Source organism: Gossypium hirsutum, chromosome A05, assembly GCF_007990345.1.
Source record: "Gossypium hirsutum isolate 1008001.06 chromosome A05, Gossypium_hirsutum_v2.1, whole genome shotgun sequence".
NCBI classification, from domain to species: Eukaryota; Viridiplantae; Streptophyta; class Magnoliopsida; order Malvales; family Malvaceae; genus Gossypium; species Gossypium hirsutum.
This window is the reverse complement of record NC_053428.1, coordinates 107,397,767-107,420,931: the sequence shown is the minus strand read 5'-3', so window position 1 is coordinate 107,420,931 and position 23,165 is coordinate 107,397,767. Positions and strand designations below refer to the sequence as shown.

The window sequence follows — 23,165 nt, the reverse complement described above, 5'->3', positions numbered from 1 at the left end:
GATATTTTTTTCTTTTGAATTTTGATTATTTTATTCCTTTTTTTATTCTTTTTCTCCTTCTCTTTCTTCTTCTAACCTTAGTCGTTGTTGTTTGAAGAGCTCTACCGTTAGTGCTTCAACAAATACAAAACCACTACCAAACGATAGGTCTCAACACCCTCTATCCATCCTTCAGTTTCGATTTTCCCAAAAAGTGACCAAAACCTACAAAATCCCACGTAAAGGTTCAAAGTTGAAAACCCTAATCTATCGACATCCACCATTAGATTGATGCAAGCCCGAGATATGTTGCTCTCCTCGACCCCTTCTCTATTTTCATTGTTTGAATTGTTGAACGGGACTTCAATGCCCAAATAACTAAGAAGCCCTAAAGGATAAGTTCTCTGTATGCTTTTTTTTTCCTTTTTTATTCTTTATTTGATTTTTGCTTTGCTTTTTGCTCTTTATCTTTTGCTTGATTTTTTTATTCTTCCTCTGCCGTAGGTTTGGATTTGAGGCTTTTTAATTTTTTATTTGATTTATTCAAATTTTGGTTTGATGGTTGTTAGTGTGGGGGTAAGGCTATGATTGGTTTAGTTTAAGGTTTGGTTTGGTTAACGGGTGAGGTTTATTGTGATGAGGGGAAGGGTGGTAAAATGGAGAGCTTGAATAAGATGGTGAAAATTGGTGGAGTGAATTAAGGTAGTAGGGTAGTGTGGGGGAGATGGTGTGCATGAGTGAAGGTGAGAATTGGAAGAGAGCCGCAAGGGAACCGGATTAGGGGTTGATGATGGTTGGTTGGTGGCACTTTAGTTTTAGGTGATAGTGAAGGTGGATGCAAGTCCGTGGAAATAAGTGTTGATAAGGGAAAAAATGATTGACAAATGGGGTTGGTGATGGATGGGAGTTAATGGTGGCTTGGTTGGAAAGAGGTGGTTGCTCTTTGGTGCTAGTGATGGTGGAAGTTGGGCAATGACACAATTTTATTTCCTATTACATGGAAAATCAAAATTTATTTCTTATAACACAAATCTAGGTGTTCCCATGATATATTGAAGGGTAACAGAGGAGACATTTTCTTATTTGTTAGATTGCATGAGATTGAAGCTTATTAGATGGAAAGCGAAAAACACTTTCTTTAGCAGGTATAATAACTCTAACTAAAAGCGTGCTTACATCCATCTCGTCCTATTCTATGCAAATAATGTTGTTACCTAAGAGTGTGTGTGCCGAGATAAAGAAAATCATCCAGGTTTTCATTTAAGGCTCTACAGATAACAAGAAAGGGGTACATTTGGTGACTTGGGAAAATGTTTGCAAGGATGTCAAACAAGGTGGATTGAACTAAGGAATTTGGCCGATTTTAATCAATTTTTCCTTATGAAGATCATTTTTGCTCTGGTGCAGAATGAACAACACTTATAAGTGAGGATTTTGCAGTCTAAGTACAAGTGGATGGGCACAATTCCAACATTTATTGATAGGAATAATTGTTCTTGTAGTTGGAGGATGATTGCCCAAGTCTGGGGTCATGTAAAGAGTGGAATTTGCTGGAGGATGGTTGCTTAACCATGAGCCACTGATTGAGTCAGTTAAGGCTAACACTATGGTGCTGCAAAGTTCCACTTTTGTGGCCACGACGATGAATGTTGATGGGTCATAGAAATAGGATCAATTTGAGCATTTTCTCTCTAATCATGGTATGGATAAAGTAGTAGATATTTTTTCGCCTTTAAAGGATGAAGGTACAGACCTTATGGGATGAAGATGGGACTCGAAGAAACACTTCACTGTCTGATGCGGTCGTTGAGAGTACCAAAAATTTCCTATTCCCTATAAAATAGTAGAAATAATAAAAAAAGCAGTAAATGGGAAGTAGGGTTGAATCCTCAGGGACCGGATTATACGAATGCTTGTTTCTCGAAATCCTGGGCAGAATCGTGCCCAAGAAAACGAAATTAATAAAAATAATAAAGAGAGTTAAAGGAAAATAAATTCTTATTTGTAGATTCCAGCCTCCAGTGGTCTCATTCCACCTTGGGTTCAATCCTCGGCTTTTAAATAACCCTTCTCAACTCAAGTAAGTCAGTTATAGTGGAAGAGGACGCCTACAACCACCAGCTCTAAAGATTAGACTTATGATTTTTAGGGAACCTGACTCTAGCCAGTAATCTATGCTAGATCAACGCTTATTAATGGTGAATCCCACGCCATTTCATCTCTTTGGCTCGCCAACCTCTGACGCAGTAAGTTAACGAACCAACTATGCAATCCTTCCAAAATATACAAAGCGGCCGCCTTTACTTATGCTGAAAAGCTTACTTTTTAAGGGTCATGGACGGAAGCGTCAGCCCGTAGTGCGGAGAAACGATGAATACTTAGCGAGAAGGCTAAGTACAGATTCTAGGCCTCAAGAACCCTTTTTGGGGAATATTAACAACTTTTGGCTAGATAGGTTTTAGTGGCTCATGATAATGGTGGAAAAGAAAATAAATATAAAAATGGAAAAGGGAATTTTATTGAAAGAAAATACGAAGAAACAAAAGCCTAGACTTTTAGGGGAAGAGTGTTTACAAAAAAAAGATGAACACCCAATAGAGTCACTTCACCCCCTATTTATAGTGCTAGGGAGATAGTCTAATTTAACTTAAATTCTAAAAAGATAAATACAATTAATTAAATATAATTAAAATAAAATCCTAAAATTAAATAATCCTAATAATTATCTTAATATTAATTATCCTAATAAAATGGAGTCTTATAAAATAAAATCTATTCTTTTTGCGTTTTTAGTCCTTGTGTGTTCCATGCTTACACTTTTGGCACAATCTTTTTCTTGCGTCGCATATCAGCCCATTGTGTCTCCAAATTCGCACTTTTGTCCCTTAATTTTGCTTTTGCCTCCAAATCAGCCCCTAATCGATAAAAAGAAATAAATAGCTCAAATTAGTAGGATCAAGCCCAGAATAAACACATGATTAATACATAAAAATACATTATTCTAGAGCATTATCACTGTCAGGTCAATTTACAAAATCTATGCAACCTTCTTTAAATAATCAAGACCAGCTTTGGGAAACTATTTGGAGGGTTAAGGGGCCGCAATGCCTTCAAAGTTTCCTTTGGCTCATTGGTAATAAGAAAATGTTAACAAATGTTGAACACACACGGAGGCATATGTAGGACAAAGCATATTGTTATTTCTCTGATGCAACGATTCAGGACATCGAGCATGTATTTCGATCATGTGTCAATTTTTTTTCTATTTGGTTTGTCATCGTGAAACTAGATAAACTTGATATGTTTATGAACTTGGACGTTAACTCTTGGTTGTTTGTGAATCTATCGAAGAATGCCCATTTTGCATTTGATAATAATTACTAAGATAGTAGATTCAATCTAGTTTGTGAACTAGATAGAAGTCGTATATGAATATAGAAACAAAAGGATATTAAATACAATGTTAACAATCAAGTCTTCCTGAAAGTATCCCTATAACGGAAGGTGTTAAGGTTCGGTCGAAGGGTAAGCTAAGTCCGAGATTCAATGACCCTATCAAATCCTTATGAGAACTGATCCAATTGCATACCAACTCGAACCATCACTCAAATTGGATCAAATTCATGATATTTTCCACGTCTCTATGTTGAGAAGCTACCATTCTGACACTTCTCACAGAGCTCCCATTGAAGAGATCAAGATACGATCAGATTTATCCTTTGAGGAGGAACCAATGCAAATTCTAGAACATGATGTAAAGGTTCTAAGAAGGAAGCAAATCCCTCTTATTAAGGATCTGTGGCGGAACCATAGAGTCGAGGAGGCCACATAGAAAACAGAAGACATGTATATTCGAACTAGGTAAATTTCAATGATGAATTTTTTTTAATGAGGGGAGAACTGTAACACCCCAAAATACATAGGGTTAGAATTAATAAAATAACCAAGAAATGAGCCTTATTCTTGATGGTTAAGTTCTTAGTATATTATCTAGAGAATAAAGGTTCAAGCTCCACTCTTCTCATTTTCTTTTTTTTTTCAACAATTAAGGAATAAAATCAAACTAGTATATATATTAATGTGGTAGAAATAAGCCAATTATGGGTAGCAGCCCAAATGGTAAGACCTTGCATTCCCCCTTACTACCTAGGTTCATATCATGCCAGTCTCCCTCCCCATTTCTTTATTTGGACGACAAGAGGGCTATTTACCCAATCAGCCCCTCTAATTTTGAAACCCTAAGTATTTAATAACTTTTTCCTAATTATATATTGATTTTAATTCTTTTTCAACCCTAAATTAAACTTTTTCTTTTCATTTATTTCTTCCCTTATTCTTCTTCATCTCCCCCTTTGTAATTATTTTCTTTATATTGTCGAAAATTTTATTTTAATCCCAATTTTGAAATCGAGCCTCGTTCAACTAATTTTCTAATCAGTTTAATGCAACACCATTAAATCACATCTTAAACATTGCCAAAAATTGGTAAGAATATTTCAATTTCAATGTTTAGATCTCAAAATACCTATAGGATTCTGTTCTTGTTAATTTCAAAATTGATTAAATGATCTTTTATGAATTTTACCAATTTATTCTGAAATCTTTATAAATCTTGAAAATCGATATTAATTCTTATGTATTTGTCAGTTGAAAGACTCGTTGTAGGTATTTTAGATCAGATTTGGACATGAGGATCGTTAGTAGAGAGACCGAAAGTCAGGTGTGTGTTCTTTTACGAGAAAATAGAGGCAAAATCGAGCCTAGGTTAGACCACATGGTCAGCCACACAAGTGTGTGGGCTACACAAGCATATGGGCCACACAACCACCCTACACAACCATGTCCCCTTAAAACCCTAAGTTTTCTCTTTTCACATGGCCTAAGACCCCCTACATGGCCATGTCACCATGATAGGTAGAAGTTTGGAATGCCACACGACCACAATCTCTCACACGGTCTAGCCACACGGTCGTGTACCCCTTTCACATAGCCTAGGGCTTTCTACGCAATTCGGTCACATGACCGTGTGTCCTCTGTAACTTAGAAATTACAGCTTTGACCTATAATTTTATGTTTTGATCAGTATAGTCCCTGAATAGGTTTCGAACTATTCTTAGTGAATTAAATTACGCAATTTGGTCCCTGGAAAAAGAAAATATGCTAGACTCTATGATTGATCGTATTGATACAGTATTTATTTATATTTATGAATAATTGCATGAGTTATGAATAGTATATGCTACTTTTGTATCTATATACTTTCGATTGTATTAACGACATGCCCTATATTACTGTCAATCTGAATACATGAAAAAATTGATTTCACTATTGATTTTCCATGTGTTAGTACATTAAATGCTACCATACGTGATTTGTATTAAATATGTTGCACTGCTTTGCATGGACTGGGATGATATGATTGGAGGAAGTCTAGCAGTTTATCTACAGTAATCACTTTTGTTGTGCACCCACAGCCGAAGGTAGATTTCAACTGCAGGTACTGCTGTGTATCCATAGCCAAAGGTCGATTTCAACTGCAAGTACTGCTGTGTATCCATAGCCAAAGGTCGATTTCAACGACGAGATTATGTTGTAGAACCTACAATCTGCAACACTTTTTGCTATGAACCCGTAGCCGAAGGTAGATTCCAACTACAAGAACTTGTTGTATGTCCATAGCCAAATGGAAATTATTATCTGCAAACTAGTAGTGGTTTATCCACATCCCGGTGTAACGACCCGAACTTTAAAGTCATCAGAAAAATATATTTTCGGGCCTCCATTTCTGAAAAATGGATTCGTAAATATTTATTAAAAATATTTACGAAGTTAAGTGAGTGATTAATTTAAATTTTAATGAAGTGAATTAACTTAAATTAAGGATAATTAGATAAAAGGATTAAATTGAATGAAGAGTGAAAGTTTAATTATAGAATAAAGAAAACTAAAGAGACTAAATAGGCAAGTAAGCAAAAAAGAGTGCCAAGTGTATGGCAAAAATAAAATACATGTGTAATTAATATAATACATACATTTGTAATACATGTATGTATTTACTTATTATTTAAGTAAATAACTAATGTATTTATTATTATTAAATTGATATTATATGATAAATAAATTAAATATAAGACAAGTGTATGGTAAAAATAAATTATATGTGTACCAATAGTATACATACACTTGTAATACACATATATGTTTGCTTATTATATAAGTATATTATATATTATTATTAAAAGTAAAGTAAATAAAAAGGAAATAAAAGAAAGAAATAGAATGAAAAGAATTAGAATGTGGAACGAAACAGGGGAAGGAAGAAAGAAAAAGAGAAAAGAAAGAAGAAAAGAGAAAATTAAAGGTTTGAAGCTTGAAAGTTTAATAGGTAAGTCAATTTAGTCCTTTTTACTTAATTTTGATGTTTTAGAAGCTTTAGAATAAGGTTTTGATGAAGTTAAGTTGATATTTTGAAAGATAGTTAATTATTAAACATTGTTCATGTTGAACAAAAAGATGAATTAAGGGCTAAATTGATAGGAATTCAAGTTAGAAGTGAAATAAGGATTAAATTGTAAAGTAATTCATAAGTTTTGAATGGTAAGGATTAAATTGAAAGAAATTTGAAATTATGGTTTTATGCTAAAATTAGTTTGAAGTGGAAATTGAATAAAAATATTGAGTTAAATATGAAGAATAAAAGTTAGTCTCGATTTAGGGACTAAATTGGAATTAAGGTAAAAGTTGGATAGAAATTGAAATATTTAATGTGAAAAATTTAATGATAATGTATTAATAATATTTAATTAATTCTCGCAGCTAATGATGTCTCGAAAAATCTCGGTTAAGCGAGGATAAGGCGAAGACAACGAGAGTTAGCTCGGAAACCACAGTTTGTATTTCTATAAACCGAATCTAATAATTATTTGTTGAATTTATTATTTATATGAATGGTAAGTATTATTATTATTATTATTATGGTATTGAATTGAATAAAAATTCATGAATTATTAGTGATTATTGATATTGAATAGAATATGTGAATATTGAGTGGAAAATTGAAAAATGTATATTGCATTGAAATTGATTGGCATGTGGATTGATATGGAAAAATGTATTAAATTGAATTGAAATTAAATTACAAATGAAATTGAAAATTTGAAAGTTTACTGAAATCCCTATTAACTGTATCAGGCTAGTTGGATATAGTTGGCATGCCATAGGATTGAAAGTGTTCAAGGATATTCCGAATGTGTGTCGATGAGACACTATATGTGTCGACTACTGTGACTGTTCCCAATTCGTTCCGAAGAGGTACTCCGTACCTGACTGTTACTGTTACTATTCTGGATTTGTTCCGATGAGGTACTTTGTGTACCGCTACTGTTACTGTTATTGTTACCCTTACGGTGTATTTCGGCTTTGGCCGATGAAACACTGTATACTATCCCCGGTGTGTGGGTTGGATCCGTGTATCCGTCCAGGTCTGAGTCATGTTTATAAGGGTAATAAAAAGTATTAAAGACTGTCTGCTACTGAATAATTGACTGTTACAGAATAAACGACTGATACTGAATAAATGAATATTACTGATTAACCGATTATTACTGTTAACTGACTGGTACTGAAAGATAAAGATCAATTGGTTGTTACCAAAAAATATTGACTGTTATTGATATGAGATAGTACAGAATATTGAATGAAATGTGAATAATATTATTACTTAAATGAATTGTAAATAAAAGTACTGAAAAACTAATTGTTACTGAATAATTGACTGCTACTGAATGTTTGAATGATACTGAACACATGTTATTACTAAATAAATATGAAAAATCGATGAATAATGAATAAACATTGAAACTGTATACATTTCATCGAAAATGATTAACAAGATCTTAGCATTATATATCAAAAACAAATGATTGAACTATTAGGAATAATAGATTGAATTTTCATGGTTCATTGATATATGATTTATTATTGACTTAAGTATCGGTTTATAGAAATATCACTGAGTTCATACTCAGCGTACGGTTCGTTCCCGTACGCAGGTTAGGTTAAAGACAGATTGTCGAATCAGCATCATAAGCCGATCCCGAACTCAAAAAGGTAAAGCATGTTAATTATCGGTAATGGCATGTACCTAGGATGTCTTAAGTGTGTTATATTGGATTGTGATTGTAATAGTGAAGTACGTAAATTGATAATTGATAATGATGCATGATAAGTGTTTAAAGTTAAGTATTAGATAATATATAAAATGCGTTTGGATTGGTTTAATATTGGTATTTGTATTGGTTGTGAATTGAAATTTTCAGGATTGGTAAATTTTTAAAATACAAGGTTCATTTTAAGTTCACATAGTTTGTCACACGGGCGTGTGACTTGGTTGCCACGGCTGTGTCTTAAATTCAGTTTAGTACACGGGCAGGCCACACGAACGTGTGTCATAGCCGTGTTTAAAAGTCAGTGTTGCACACGGGTTGAGGACACCCATGCCACATGGGCATGTTAAATTAGCCACACGGGCGTGTGGTACTGTTCAAAAGAAGAAAATTTAAAATTCCACGAATAGTTTACTAAGCTTTAGGATTGAATCCTGGTTTGTTTTAATTACATTTGTAAAGTACTGTGGACCCATTAAATTATATTTAGATGGATATATTGCATTTATACTTGTTTATCTGCAAATGTACTGTAACGACTGGTAATACTCTGTAATCCTGTTCCGGTAACGGGACAGGGTTAAGGGTGTTACACCCGGTGTGTTAGAAAAGGGAGTTCTGGGGAACTCCCATTATAATGTGTAGCAATGAGGTAGGATTTATTCTGTTTATACTCGAAATTACATGACATCTTTTAAATCATGTGCATCAAAGCTGGAAATTATGTTATGAGGTGTATATATATATGCATGAATATATATATGTATGTATATACATGATAATTGTAAGCAAATTTGAGAATTTGGTTATTCTGAAAATTGCTATTGTGAGTTCTGAGATATTAATGATGGTTGTATTGAAAAATTGATACTCTGAATTGATTTGTTATCTATGATTATTTTTATGCGATGTTAACTAATATGTCTTAACAATTGTTTGCACTAAGTTTATCATAAATGAATTCACACTGAGCGTCATAGCTCACTCCCCCTTAAATTTTCATCCTTATAGATAACCCACCAGGTTAGGATGCATGCATGACATTCGAAGGGTCTCGGCACAATCTATTTTATTTTCAATTTATTAAGGCTTAATCTTTTGGATTGATTTAATTATTCGAGGACTGTAATATTTATTAAGGCTTAATCACTTTCCCAAGATTCAATTATAACTTAGAACCTATTTTCCTTTTTCATCACGTATTACTCCACACGTGACAGAGTAACCAAATACAGTTTGTACAGCACCATTAGTATGTAGGAAGAGACACATACCTATATTCGAGTGTTTAGGAATGAATTGCGGAACCATCGCCAAGTTTTCTTTGTGCACTGAAGAATATTGCTTCACCCAACGGTAAGATACCTTAATAATCTTCTTTAATTAAGTTGGTACTCTATTAATTCGTGATTTAGCTTCGACAAAATCATTATAATAAGTATATATAGATAACAGATAATAGACATAATTTTAATCCTCCATCTAATTTTTCACCTCTTTTAACCCTTAAACTTGTGTTTTTTTTGTCAAATTAGCCCAAAATGGATGGAAAAGTTAACAGACGTTAACTTTACTTACATATCATCCACGTGACAATCCACCTGTATGCCACATCAACAATCCACCGTAGCATCCACGAGATCAATGTGACAGTAGAAGATAGCGGATTGAGTTTCTTTTTCTTTGAACCTTTGTTGGATTTTTCGAAGGTTTTGGGTCGAGTTTGAGGAAATCTAACTAAAAAAAAGTGAACGTAGGAAAATGAGCGTCACTTTAATGGTTTCTAATCGGCGTCGATTTGGGGAGCGACATCTAAGGTTAAGAGAAGAGATAACAAAAATAGAAAGAAAAAAAAGAAAAAAAGAAAAAAAATGAGAAAGTAAGGAAAGAAAGGAAAAAAAGAATAAAAATATATTATTTAATTATATATTATATATATTTTTAAAAATGGGTATTATTTTTAATACTTTATTATTATTTAATACTTAGAATAAAATAAATCATGAAAAGGATGAAAATAATTAAAAAATATTTTTAATATTATTTGAATTTATAAAAAAGTTATAATGTTCTTTATTTTTATAAAAATTTTAAAATAATTTTATTATATATATTTTAAAAATATATATTATTTAAAAATTTAATTATTAATATGATATTTATACTTTAAACTTTTACATGAATGTCACGTCATCAATTAACTACCTATTTTGATTTAATAGAAACTAAAAGTTAAAATAATTTTACGAAAATAAATCATTATCTAATAATAATTATTAAAAGATAAGACGACAATCTAACAAACAAACAAACCGTAGCTTAAACGAGTCTTCCTCTATTTTCTTCCTTGTAAAACTATCTGTGTGTTTCCAAATCCCATAACTTGGAAAAAGTGTTTGAAAAAGAAAGCCATTCTTTCAAATTTTCAGCTCCACCCGCACCTAACCACTGGAGCTGAATCGCACTCACTCACTCACTCTTCTTCTTCTTCTTCTTCTTCAGATGCCTAATTGCCAAATCACCGCTGCGTGACTTTAACATTGTTTCTCCCTTTTTCATGGACAACAATGTAATCCATTTCACTGACCCTCAAGAATCCGTTACCGCTGATGACGATGATCAAGGCGAAGGACGCGGACCCAGCATTGCGGAGAGGAGGGCGGCGACGTGCGGCTTCAAGGCGGAGATGATATGTACGCCCACGTTCAAGAGCCCATTGGGTCCCACATCTCCTCGTTTGCCTTACTTCACTATTTCTCCTGGGATCAGCCCTACTGCTTTGTTGGATTCTCCTATAATGCTGCCAAATGCTCAGGTAACAGTTTTTTTTTTTTTACTAATTATGTGTTCCTTGACTATGACTGTCACAGTTTTAAGGTACATGTGAAGTATTTTATTTCGAAGGTCATGTACTTTTGGAGTCAAATAGGAAGAGTACCGATTAGATGCGAAAAACTAAAAATATTTTTGAAGAAATAAAAAATGAAGTTGTACTGAGTACAAACTAGTTTGGGAACAGAAGACATGATTTTTCTATAATACAATCACATTAAATGGAATTAAAAAAAAAGAAAAAAAAAGAGTGTAACAAATAGCCATAGCCCTTTCGCTTAGTTAAGACTATGCCTCCTATTCGCAGGTTTTCTTTTCCTTTCATTTTGATGAGATTAAAGGACGATGGCGTCAAAATTGTACTAAAATTGTATATTGTGTAATGTAATGTAATATTAAATTCATGGTGTATGGGTGTTATATCAATCCGGCCTTTATTCTTTATAATTGAAAGAATAAGTATGTTCAATACAAAAGTCATGGTAATCCTCTTTTTCATTGCTTTCAAGGTTTGCATCTGCATATATTTATTTCAATTATTTCTGTCATTGACTGCTTCAAAAATCTAGATTCCAATCGAAATATTTTAGTTGTTTGGTGATAAGTAAGTAAGCTGCAGAAGGAAACTGGAAACTAGAAATAGAAACTGCCGATAGACTAGATGGAAATAAACTATTAAAAGCACCTCAATTGAATGCTAATGAAGGGTTCTTAATATCTGGTGTTATTATAATCTTAGTTGATTCTTGCTATTAGATCTGAACTCTGAAAAAAACTTCTTCGAGTACATTTAGAACTTTTTTTTCTTTTTGCAATAATGAAGCATCTTAGAAAGCATTAATAAGTATTGAGTTCTTTATGAACCGGATTTTATTAGGTTCCCCTTGTGTTCTAACATTGGTATTTAAAAGAAAAATAACGCTGTAGTAAAATATGTTATTTAAAATTGTTATCCACCCTGTTCAAAGAAAATTGCCAAATAGAAAAAAAAAGAAAAGAAAAAAAAAGAGGGTTCAATTAATATCTTAAAATTATTGCTTGTGCACAGTTCTGGAGGTCTTTTACTAGCATGTTCTCTAATGACTTTGTTTCTGGCATAGGCATCTCCCACGACTGGAACATTTCACAATCATGATGGTATAGTGGTGAATCATATCAAGAGGGATAGAGACAGAAGTATAGTTTCTTCTTTGACATGCAAGACACAGAATATGGATTCTCGGCCAAGCTTGTCTAGTGTAGAAGATCAGGTGATTTCCTTCTATTCTAGTACTACTTTGTCGTAAAGTTTAAATCTCTGCTGATAGCTGCCAAATTAATAAACTCAACATGTTTCTAATCTTCACATGTGTTTATATAGAAACTGCACTGGCAATGGCTTATCTAAACTTGGCTTGTATGATTATGAATTGTCCTATTTTCCAGCCCTCACTTGCAACTCAAATTCATTTCAACTTTACCTATTGTCTATATAGCATTCTTCATTGTGTGGTACTTCTCTGTTCCCTTTTTATTGTTATCTTTGACGTTTTTCATTTTTGTTTATCAAAACCAGTTAAGCTGACCAGTTTTATGGAACAAGAAGGAAATTACAACAGCCTCTTTTTTATGTTCATCAAACCGGTGGCATTTGCTTTTGGGTAGATTTCTACAGCTCTCCATGAGATTAGTCCCTTATTATTGTTAGATTTTGTTCATTTGAGTTTTGAGAGATGGTCAGACCTTAACATCTTCAGATGCAACACTTCTAAAGGTTTTTAAATAGGAATGTGAAGTGCTAATTTTTACAGTAAAACTATCCTTTCAGAAGTTTGGTTGGAGTGGATTCCAAGTTATTCTAAGTTCTATTCCTTGTTCTACTCTAACTAAATAGTTCAGAATTCATCTTTGTTTATTGTGATTGTAAATTAATCGGCCTAATTAATCACCCAATGGTTGAAATTCATTTGCTTGTGGATATGCATTATCATCAGATGTTATGTTGTGATTAATTTGTTTTTAATTTTCTTCTTCTTTTTTTGGTAGGAAAAGTTCTTGTTAGATAATATTGTGAACCTGGAGTTATTCTGTAGATTATTGATGTCTAACATCCAACATTCTTTGATATGGTTTAAATCCCTTATCATACCATCATGGACAATTCTAAAGGGAGTGATCTCATCCTGGCAGACAGTAGAATTTGATTGGGACAAGTTTTGTAGATTTACATAAGTTTCTGGATTACAACTGATTATAAAAGATGCACTTGGTGTTACATCTAAAACGCTTTTGAGTTAGTGATCAAATTTTTATGTGTAGGTTTCTGCCTCTATCAATCTCGTTCAAAATGCTGAGGTTGATCATCAACCTCTTGTCCATTTGGATAGACCTTCAGATTTGAAAATTCCCTCATCTTTGTCAAAAGAAGCTACCTCAAGAAGTTTTGCAGCAGATTCAGTTGCTGATGTCGGAATTTTAAATAACATTGTAAATGATAATGCTAATTTGGGATTCCATCCTTCTGAGTTGGGTAGTGGTCAAACATCGAGGCAGAAAGAATCTCTTAATGGACAAGATGTCTGCACACGTCTTTTGGAAGGTGATCAGAAGGGTACAAACACTGCTATGGGAACAACAAGAACATCAGAAGATGGATACAATTGGAGGAAGTATGGACAGAAACAGGTAAAAGGTAGTGAATATCCGCGAAGCTATTATAAATGTACCCATCCAAACTGTCAGGTGAAGAAGAAGGTAGAGCGTTCGCTTGATGGCCAAATTACTGAAATCATCTACAAGGGTGCCCATAATCACTCAAAGCCTCAGCCTTGTCGTCGGCCATCACTTGGGTCCACTTTATCATCTGAGGAAATGTCAGAGAGTGTGGAAGGAAATGGAACTTCTGTCAAAGTTGAAGGTGGTTTAATTTGGAGAAATTCTCAAGCTGGTTCAAAGGAAATTAAGCTTGGATCTGATTGGAGAGCTGATGGTCTGGAAAGAACATCATCATCTATTGTAACTGATCTTTCTGATCCACTATCAACTGCCCAAGGGAAATCTGTTGGTATGTTTGAGTCAGCTGAAACTCCAGAGTTTTCATCAACACTTGCTAGTCATGATGATGAGAATGATGATAGGGCTACACAGGGAAGTATATCACTCTGTGGTGATGCAGCTAATGATGATGAGTCCGAATCAAAAAGAAGGTGAGTTTCTGTATTAGTGCACATGATCAATGGATTTGTATCCAAGGGGTGATGCTTTTAACTTTCACTAACTTATATTTACATCTCTATCCACCTTCATTGTAGGAAGACAGAGAGCTGCATGACTGAGATGAATGTGGCATCTAGTGCTTCCCGTGAACCAAGAGTAGTTGTACAAATAGAAAGTGATGTGGACATACTCGATGATGGCTATCGTTGGAGGAAGTATGGACAGAAGGTTGTCAAAGGAAACCCTAACCCTAGGTACCAAACTTGTCAGCTGTCTCTCTTTCTTTCTACATCACATTTCTTTTGCATGTGAAATCAAATAAATCATCTAAAGATGCAGGGGTAAATTTTATGTTTATGCTTCTAACATGCATGTTTCTGCTAGTTTTATGAGTTATATTCATGTTTTTAATTTCAAAGCACACAGAAGAAAGATCAAGCTTCATGCTTTCATAAATACAACCTCTTGAAATTATTTTGTTGTCCGGCTTATAGGAGCTACTATAAGTGCACAAGTCCTGGATGTCCTGTGAGAAAGCATGTGGAAAGAGCTTCCCATAATCTTAAATATGTGCTCACAACATACGATGGAAAGCACAACCATGAAGTTCCAGCAGCCAGAAACAGCAGTCATGTTAACTCTAGCGGTTGTAATTTGCCCCCTACTATGCCCAACACTCAAGCTGCCCTTTCATTATCTAGAAATACCCATCCTCTAAAGCCTGAAACACCAATCCGGGATTTTGCTCCGCCTTTTGATCGAAAGCCTGAATTTAAAAGTGAATATGTGAGACCTGGTTTTCTGGGGGATTTCAGCAATGAGATGAAGCTTGGGGAGGCTGCTCTGGCTTCTGTTTACCAAATGAAGTTTCCTTCCATACAAAAAGCAATTCCTTATGGGTCTTTTGGACTGAACCCCAACTGCATTGCATCTCATTCATCCAGTTCAATTGCCTCAACCGTTCCGAATTTTCCAATTTCTTTGCCTTTGAATCTCCCAACGCCTGCAAATCTATCATTGGCTGGTTTTGATATAAATAATGTTGGAAAGTCAACAGGTCCGATTCATTCTTTCCTTCCAGGGCAACAGTTAAAAGAGAATGGTGTGAGGTTCCATGGGATTAAACAGGAGCTAAAGGATGATAACCTTTATGATCCTTCCCCTCCTATTGTTGACCATGCAAGTGCATCGTCATCATCAGTCTATCAGCAGGCCATTGGAAAATTTCCATCCTAGATCGTGTTTATTTGCCTTTTAGCAGAGTTTGTAAGACATTGTTCTACTTGAGTTTCTCCAACATTGAAGGTTCTTTTTCTTGCCATGTTACTTCTCCTTCATATCTATGCTATTTCTTTTATAGATTGTGAAGATATATACATCTGTATTTAGATATGTACGTGATATTTTATGATTTTCAATTTTTATACATGGAAAAGTCAATATTCTAGGTTAAAAATTTGGTTGTTATCTTGTGCTTTGTGCATGGTTACAAAACTCCGCCACTAGTGTATCAAATGATTATCCTACAAATAAGGAAAACATTGAGGCTTACAACAAAGGTCTCAGCTTGACATTGGACTGTTCTTAGTTTCAGTTTCCAAGCCACTGAAACTTGTTTAGTTTATTTGAAGCAATTTCTGTCCTATCGTTGATGCAAATGCTTCCATGTGCTTTTGTTTGAAGTGAAAATGACCTGTCTTGTTTTCTTTCAAGTTATTGAAGAATAAGGTATGAGCTTAGGAAGGATTTTCGTGTATCTGTTGCTAAAGAAGACTGCTGGTAATTAAAGTAGGTGCATAAATGGTCCAATACGTGTTACCATATCATGTATCCTCAGCATGTCAGTTTTCTTGATTTGCAATTTCAAATATCTTCCTGAAGCTTACTTAAGACTAGGATCAAGCTGTGTGTGCAATCTCGTCCTTTTACTCCTTGCTTACAGAATTCATGTATTTACCCGTGCTTTTTCTGTTTGTTTTTGTAGAAGGTATGGAACCGGTTACAAATTTGCGTACCTCTTTAGCCGGAGAAAATCATACAAGGAAGAAGCTGGTGGTAAAATGATAACAAGAGCAAATGCTCTGTAGCTACAGGGACTTTCTGGCAAAGCAAAGAAGCTGAAAGCATGCATGGCTGTGAGTGGTGTGTAGCTTCACCAGATTTTTTCCTTCCATTTTGGTAATTGGACATTATAACATTACAATAAAAGTTCCAATGGTTTAATTGAATCAAATAATAGTAGGATAGCTGTCAACAAAGACACTGGTTCAGTAGCAAAATATTTAAGTTGCTTTGAAATCTTGGTTGACATGAGATCACCCAATCCCTTTCCCTCATAAGAAAAAGAAAGAAAGAGTAGGATAGATGAGATGCAGATTTTGGAAATGTTCAATGGTGGAATTCGTATTTAATGCAGGATGCAATTTGATTCCATGTTTTGACTTTCGTGAGTACCTATACCAATACCTATATATCAAAGGAATGGGACAAGTAGCTCATCCAGACTATCTTTCGTCTCCTTTTACATTTTATAAAAATAGTTATATTTTAGTTCTGATTTTTTTAATATTCTTAAATTAATTTCAATATTCTAATTTGTAATATGATTTGGTGTTTATATTTTTATATTGTTCTAATAATTAATATTGTTAATTTTTTATTAAAATATTACACTCCCAAAGAGAGAATATGAGTTCGGAAAGATAAGTACGAATCCTGAACATTAATCGAAATAAAAAAATGTAACAATATAATGGACAAAAGATTTAAGTATCAATTTAGGACAAAAAATTGTAAAATTCCAAATTAACAGAATTTGTCAAATTTAAGGATGGAATGCATATTTAAGTTTTTAGTTAAAAAGACAAATACTTTATAATACATTACTTCTTAAACAATTTTAACTTTGTGTTAATATATATTTTGTCCCTTTAATTTTTCCACATGTACCTAATTAATATATATATTTTTTGGACATAATTAGTACTTAAACTTCAATTTCGTAGTACACTTTGGTACCTTACTAGTAACTCCGTTAAAATACGTTGATATGGTACTGAGGCCAATAATAAGATGACTCGCGGTAGCCTTATATTTTGACATGGGCCAATTTTTTTAAAAAAATTATTTAAAAAATATAATATTTATACAAATATATTTTTTACAAAGATAATGAATTTTGACAACTATTTGTCCCGGTTTGTAACATACCTATTTTTTTTAAAAAAAAGAGAAGAATATTTATGGTAGAAGTCCTTGAATAAGTAATCAATAAATAAATAGTAGTATAAGAAATTGTGATCGTTTTTAAAAAAAAACCATTAGACATGAAAACACAGAAGATTATTAGAAGGAGTATGTGGTTAAGTTAAAAATTCAGTATTTAATTCAAGAATTAAATTGAATAAGTTAGAAAAGTATAGAGACTAAAGTGCAACTATCCTATTTTTTATTTGATGAGAAAGACTTAATGACAATTTTACCATTACTTAAAAAATCAATAGTTTCATGATAGCTTTTAAATGATTTTTTATTAAGTAATAATGTTTTAATAATTAATATTATAATATATAAAAAAGAGGAAAAGAGAGAAACATCTTTCTCAATCTTTCGTTCTTTTTCACGTCAAACAAAGGGGGTAAAGAAAAAAAATTATTTCCGTTATTTTCCTTCAAATTCGAGTATAAGGTATGATTTTTCTTCAATTTTTTTTTAGATTTTGAATATTTAAAGCTTGCTTTATATATATATATACTAATAATTTTTTATTTTATCAAGTATTTTAAAATTTGTCATTAAATTACATTGAAAGAAGCTTAAAAAACTTAAGTGAAATAGAATAAATTATTAGAAGATGAATTCTAGTTTGTTAGAAGCGTGAAAAAGAAACAAAAATGAATGAAAAGTTTATTTGGTATATTTGGCCATGTTAAAAGGGAAGTAGAGAACATTGGCCACTTTGTGTAATATTGGTGCTAAATGATAGCTTGTGAAGCAGTGAGTACTCTGGTGAAGACGGAATTGAAAACGAATAATCGAGTCAAAAGATATGCGAATTTCGGATTAGGAAACTTAAGTTGCTAACTTGATTAACCATCCATATTTAAGTTTGTTTTTATTGGTTTTAGTTTTAGAATGGATAAATGACGTTGTTTAGTATTGAATTGCTCTTATTGTAGCTAAAAATGAAGCGAACATCTTGAAGGAGAAAGGCGAAAAATGAGTAAAGTAATTAAAACTTTGGTTTGTACTAATATCTTATTTTCATTACATAAAGCTTTAGAATATTTAGTTTAATATGACTAGTTATATTTTATTTTATTTTTTTAAGTTTTGGATGAGTTTGAATAATTTAATTAATATTTATAAAATTATATTTCGAGATAAAACTATGTTTTTCATAAGATTAAATTATCAAATTCATAGTTATGATTTGGATTTGAGTATTATGATTTTAGATGATTAAGCAAGAATATATTTAATATGTTTCAAATTGGGCGATATGTGATTTGAATATGAAACAGAATTGAAATGAGAATTATATGAAAATGAAATTGATATAAATCATGAAATTTAGTTTTTACCCCGTTTCACTAAGTTAGACTATATCAGATATAGTTGGCATGTCATAGAGTCTTTATATGAAAGAATTTAAGTCTTCCCAATTCCCAGAGGGTCGAGGGAGAAAAGGCCAAGTCAGTCAGTTGTTATTATTGTTAGCCCCAATTCCCAAAAGGTCGTGGGCAATCCCAATTCCTTGAGGGTCATGGACTACTCTGATAATCATCGTTGCCGAACAACTCGGGGTGGTGGATTCATGTATCTGGTTATGAGTCTAAACTTTAGTACGGGGTCTAAATTAAAAAAAAAGCAAAAACAAAACTTGAATTTATTTGAATTTCCATATTATGCAAATTAAATTAATTACACGATTTTGAATTTAATTAAAAAACTTCTTTTTTTATTCAATTTGTTAATATCAAAATTTTAAAGTTTATTAATATTAGAATTTTCTTTTATTGTGATGTTATTAATGATATTTATAATCATATTTTAGTTTATTTCTATCAATTAATTTGTATCCAATACTTATGTAATGATTTAGATGATATTAGCACCACTAAGCATAAAAATTGCTTAACGTACGGTTTGTCTATTTTTCTGTGCACAAGTAGTTAGATTTACTAGATCGTTCTAGCAGCACCCGAAGAATCAAAGTTCAGTTCAAATAATATTGGTGAAGAGTTTACTTTATAGTGATGTAAATGGCATGCACCTAGGCTTATACATATATAATATTATGTCGTAAACTGAATTTAAATATTTTCATTATGTTTTCTTAGTTAGTATTTTATAACTAATATTTTGATAAAATAGTAAAGTGTAGAAATCTAGTTTATTAATATATTTTGAGAAATCGCAATGTTGGAAATTGATTGGGGAGATAATTTGAATGTAGATATTTTGTGAAAATCTAAATTTTGTAGGGTTTTATGTAAAATAGGAAGAAATGTTGCCGAATTATTATAAAATAAATTTTACCACTACGTTTCCTTTTCAGAAAAAAAATAGAAAAGTGAGTTGCTTCGGCAACGAAATGTGGCATTTTATATTCGGATCCAACAACTGGGTCGGGTATAAGGTGTCACACGGTTCATCTAGATCTAGACAACCATTTGTTCAGGTTCACTCAAGACATATTTTTTTAAATATTTTAAAATTTTATAACATATCATATTTTTATATTATTTTTTATGTTTAAAATATATAAAATCTAAAAAAAATATTAAAAATATTATTTGACACTAGAATGAACCTAAACAAATGGTTATCTATATACATTTCAACCTAGATAAGTGCATATTCATTCTAGACATATTTTTTTAGTAATTTTATATTTTTTAATTTTTCATAAATTATCATATTTTATTATTATATTAAAATATGTATTTTACAAAATTTAATGTGTTATACGTTTTATATATTTTTAGATTTTATTTATTTTATATATTTGGACAAATATATTTTTATAAAATATGATGCAAATAATATATTTTATAAATATATTTTTAAAAATTTCTTCATAATAATAATATAAAAAAACTAACATTTTATGAAAAATTAAAATTATATAGAATTAATATAAACATGTCTCAAATGAATTTGGACAAACAGTAATTTAGATGCAAATGCATCCGGACAACAAGTTATCCAAGTTTGATATTTTTAAAAATATTTTTATTTTGACGTATATCAAAATATGAGACAACCATGTGTCACCATGCTATTAGTCCATAATGCCATATCAATCTATTTTAATGGTGTTACTGTAGAGGTACCAAAGTGGGGTTTTTTACCCAATTGGGTTAAAAATAAATTTAAAATACCAAAATAGGGTGTCAGATACATTATTTACGGAAATGGGTTGTTTTTTGGGTCGAGCCTACCTGACAGGCGCGACCCATTTTTTTAATAATATAATTTATTTTTTTAAAATATTGTTATTTTATTATATTTTAATAATTTTTAAATTTTTAAAATTCAGTCGGGTCAAAACCGGGTCGAGCCAGACCTGGAGGCGCGACCAGTCGCTCCTGCTGCAGAGGCGTGACCAGTCGCTCCTGCTGCAGAGGCGCGACTCCCCTGCAGCCCGCCACGTGTCCCTGCCCCCACCCCCTGGCCCTGCACCCTCTCATGCCACCTGAGAGAAAAGAAAAAAAATTTATTAAGTTTAATAATTATTTAGGGTTTTTTTTACTAAAATAAATTTAAAAAAAATTATTTATCAAATAGGTTGTCAGTCCAATTATATACGAAAATTGGGTTTTTTTTCATTCGCGCTTATCTGACAGGCGCAAATGATTATTTTATATTAATTTTTTAAATAAAATATTATTATTTTTTATTTTAAGGTTAGTATGACTTGCGTATAAATACGAATACAGATTGCGCCTACTTGAGAGGCGTGACTAATCGAGCCTTTCTCAGAGGCGCAAATGAATATGATTGTGGTGGGGCCCACACGTGCTTAACTTTTCCCCGATATATACTCCTGAAAATCAAATGGTTTCATATACACAAAATTTAGCACACGAAAGTTGAACGGAAAGAAGAAGATAGGGAGAAGAAAAAAAAGAAAGGAGAAGAAAACGAGGAGGAGGATAAGGTATTTTAGTATTTTTTTTTGTAAATAGAATGTAAAGTTTTGTTAGTAATTTTATTATTTGAAAGTTATTTTGTTAGGTTATTAATTTTTTTTAGCTTATGCATGAAAATTTTTGCATTAAAAATTTTATGTATTTTTTTTCTATTCGAAACTGTTTTGAAAATTTTGAAAATTTTTTAACAGATCTAGTATTAAAGATGGAGAATCAATTTTTTGTATGTGTTTTTTTCGATGGAGAAATTTTGACAACAACCGTGGGATGTATATTTGAATGTCGCAAACAAGTAGCAATGAGATTTAGTAAAAATATCTCGTTTGATGATATGAAGGAAAAAATTAGTGAAAAAATTTATAAACGTTGTGGGAGAAGGATGTCGAAACTTTTCTACAAGTTTCCAGTTTCGACGAATCCCATAAAATTCACCGAAATGGAAGTCGTAGACGATGAAGACGTGGAGACAATGGTCGCTCTTTATTGTGGGACTCGAAGCAACCAAAATGCACTGATTCAGTTATTTGCTGAGTTAGCTGGTATAGAGGCAACTGAAGATCCCACTTCATTAGGTGAAGAAGATAGAGCTCAAAAGCCGTGTATGGTGGTTCTGATATCGTACGTTGATAGCCAATCAACTATACACGGGATCGACATTGATCTTAATGCTACACCCGAGACTGATGTGGTTGGTGATGATGTATACCATAGTAGTGATCGTTCTGATCACGAAGTCGATAGTGAGAGTGATCCCGACATAGACGAGGTCCCGGATGATATTGACGACGAAGGCGTTAATGATGATAGAAACGTTAACGCATCTTCAGTCGGGAACCAGATTCGTCGTATTGCGATACACAATAATCCTGGGGTACACATGTCTCGGATAGACCCCGATGCAACACACGCAGCTGAGTTTCCAGAGTACCCTGAAATACTACCTACTCACCGGATAGCTGTATATTTTGATTCTGAGGAGTTATTCGTAGGCCAAATATTCGAAAGTAAGGAAGAATGTGTTTTTGCCATTAAGCGGTATAGCATGAATATATCAGTAGACTATAAAGTTGTAACGTCTAAACCGACATTATACATTGGAGAGTGTTGGAGGTCGGCGGAAGGCTGCAATTGGCGGATACGAGCTGCATTTATCCAGAAGTCACAGATGTGGGAGATACGAAAATTTGTTGGGCCTCACACATGCATTTCAACACGTAAGACAGAAGATCATCGAAAACTTGATTCAAAACTATCTGTACGTGCATCATGCCAATGGTGAAAGACATGCCTACCATTAAAGTTTCAGTACTGATTGCCGAAATGCAGGTACGATTCCAATATCGAGTATCATACCGAAAGGCATGGATAGCTAAACAAATGGCAATGGAACAATTGTATGGAGATTTCGATGCATGGTACAATGAGTTACAGGGATGGATAGCCGCTATAAGGGAGTACGTGTCAGGGACTGTCTTTGAGTTGCAGACACGACCTTATTACGGGCCAGATGACCAACTACAATTGGGAAAAAGAATTTTTCATCGAATGTTCTGGACGTTTGATCCATGTGTGTGCACATTTCCCCACTGCAAGTCGTTTGTGCAAGTAGATGGGACCTGGCTATATGGAAAATATACACAGATCCTACTTCTTGCGATTGCTCAAGACGGCAACAGAAACGTGCTTCCGATAGCATTTGCCATCGTCGATAAGGAGAACATGGAATCGTGGGAATTCTTCCTTACCAACCTACGGAGGTATGTTATTAGCAACGATAATATTTGCATCATCTCTGATAGAGGGAAAGGATTAATTGCTGCCATTAGGCGTTCCGGTA

General features: G+C 33.0%; 1 protein-coding gene and 1 long non-coding RNA gene across 3 annotated transcripts; both read left to right on the top strand.

Annotated features, from left to right (window-relative positions):
- Positions 1-2,641: 2,641 nt before the first annotated feature.
- On the top strand, positions 2,642-7,748 carry LOC121229668 (uncharacterized). The gene is made up of 3 exons (XR_005927587.1): positions 2,642-5,620; positions 6,796-6,868; positions 7,171-7,748. It is a non-coding gene; the product is annotated as an uncharacterized lncRNA (long non-coding RNA).
- Positions 7,749-10,454: 2,706 nt separating this feature from the next.
- Positions 10,455-16,737, top strand: LOC107959492 (WRKY transcription factor SUSIBA2). 2 transcript variants are annotated; one of them, XM_016895562.2, is made up of 6 exons: positions 10,455-10,959; positions 12,077-12,226; positions 13,275-14,161; positions 14,267-14,425; positions 14,666-15,476; positions 16,156-16,737. In XM_016895562.2, exons 1-5 carry the CDS (start codon positions 10,702-10,704, stop codon positions 15,405-15,407), a joined length of 2,196 nt encoding a protein of 731 aa, XP_016751051.1. In that variant the 5' UTR covers positions 10,455-10,701; the 3' UTR covers positions 15,408-15,476; positions 16,156-16,737. The 2 variants fall into 2 exon arrangements, with proteins under 2 accessions (XP_016751051.1, XP_016751052.1); XM_016895563.2 differs by having other exon boundaries at positions 10,458-10,959; positions 16,159-16,737.
- Positions 16,738-23,165: the final 6,428 nt, after the last annotated feature.

Coding starts and splice junctions, on each gene's coding strand:
- LOC107959492 (XM_016895562.2), top strand. CDS start 10,702: ATGGACAACAATGTAATCCATTTCACTGACCCTCAAGAATCCGTTACC. Junction 14,162..14,266: donor GAGTCCGAATCAAAAAGAAG/GTGAGTTTCTGT, acceptor CCTTCATTGTAG/GAAGACAGAGAGCTGCATGA. Junction 14,426..14,665: donor AAAGGAAACCCTAACCCTAG/GTACCAAACTTG, acceptor TCCGGCTTATAG/GAGCTACTATAAGTGCACAA.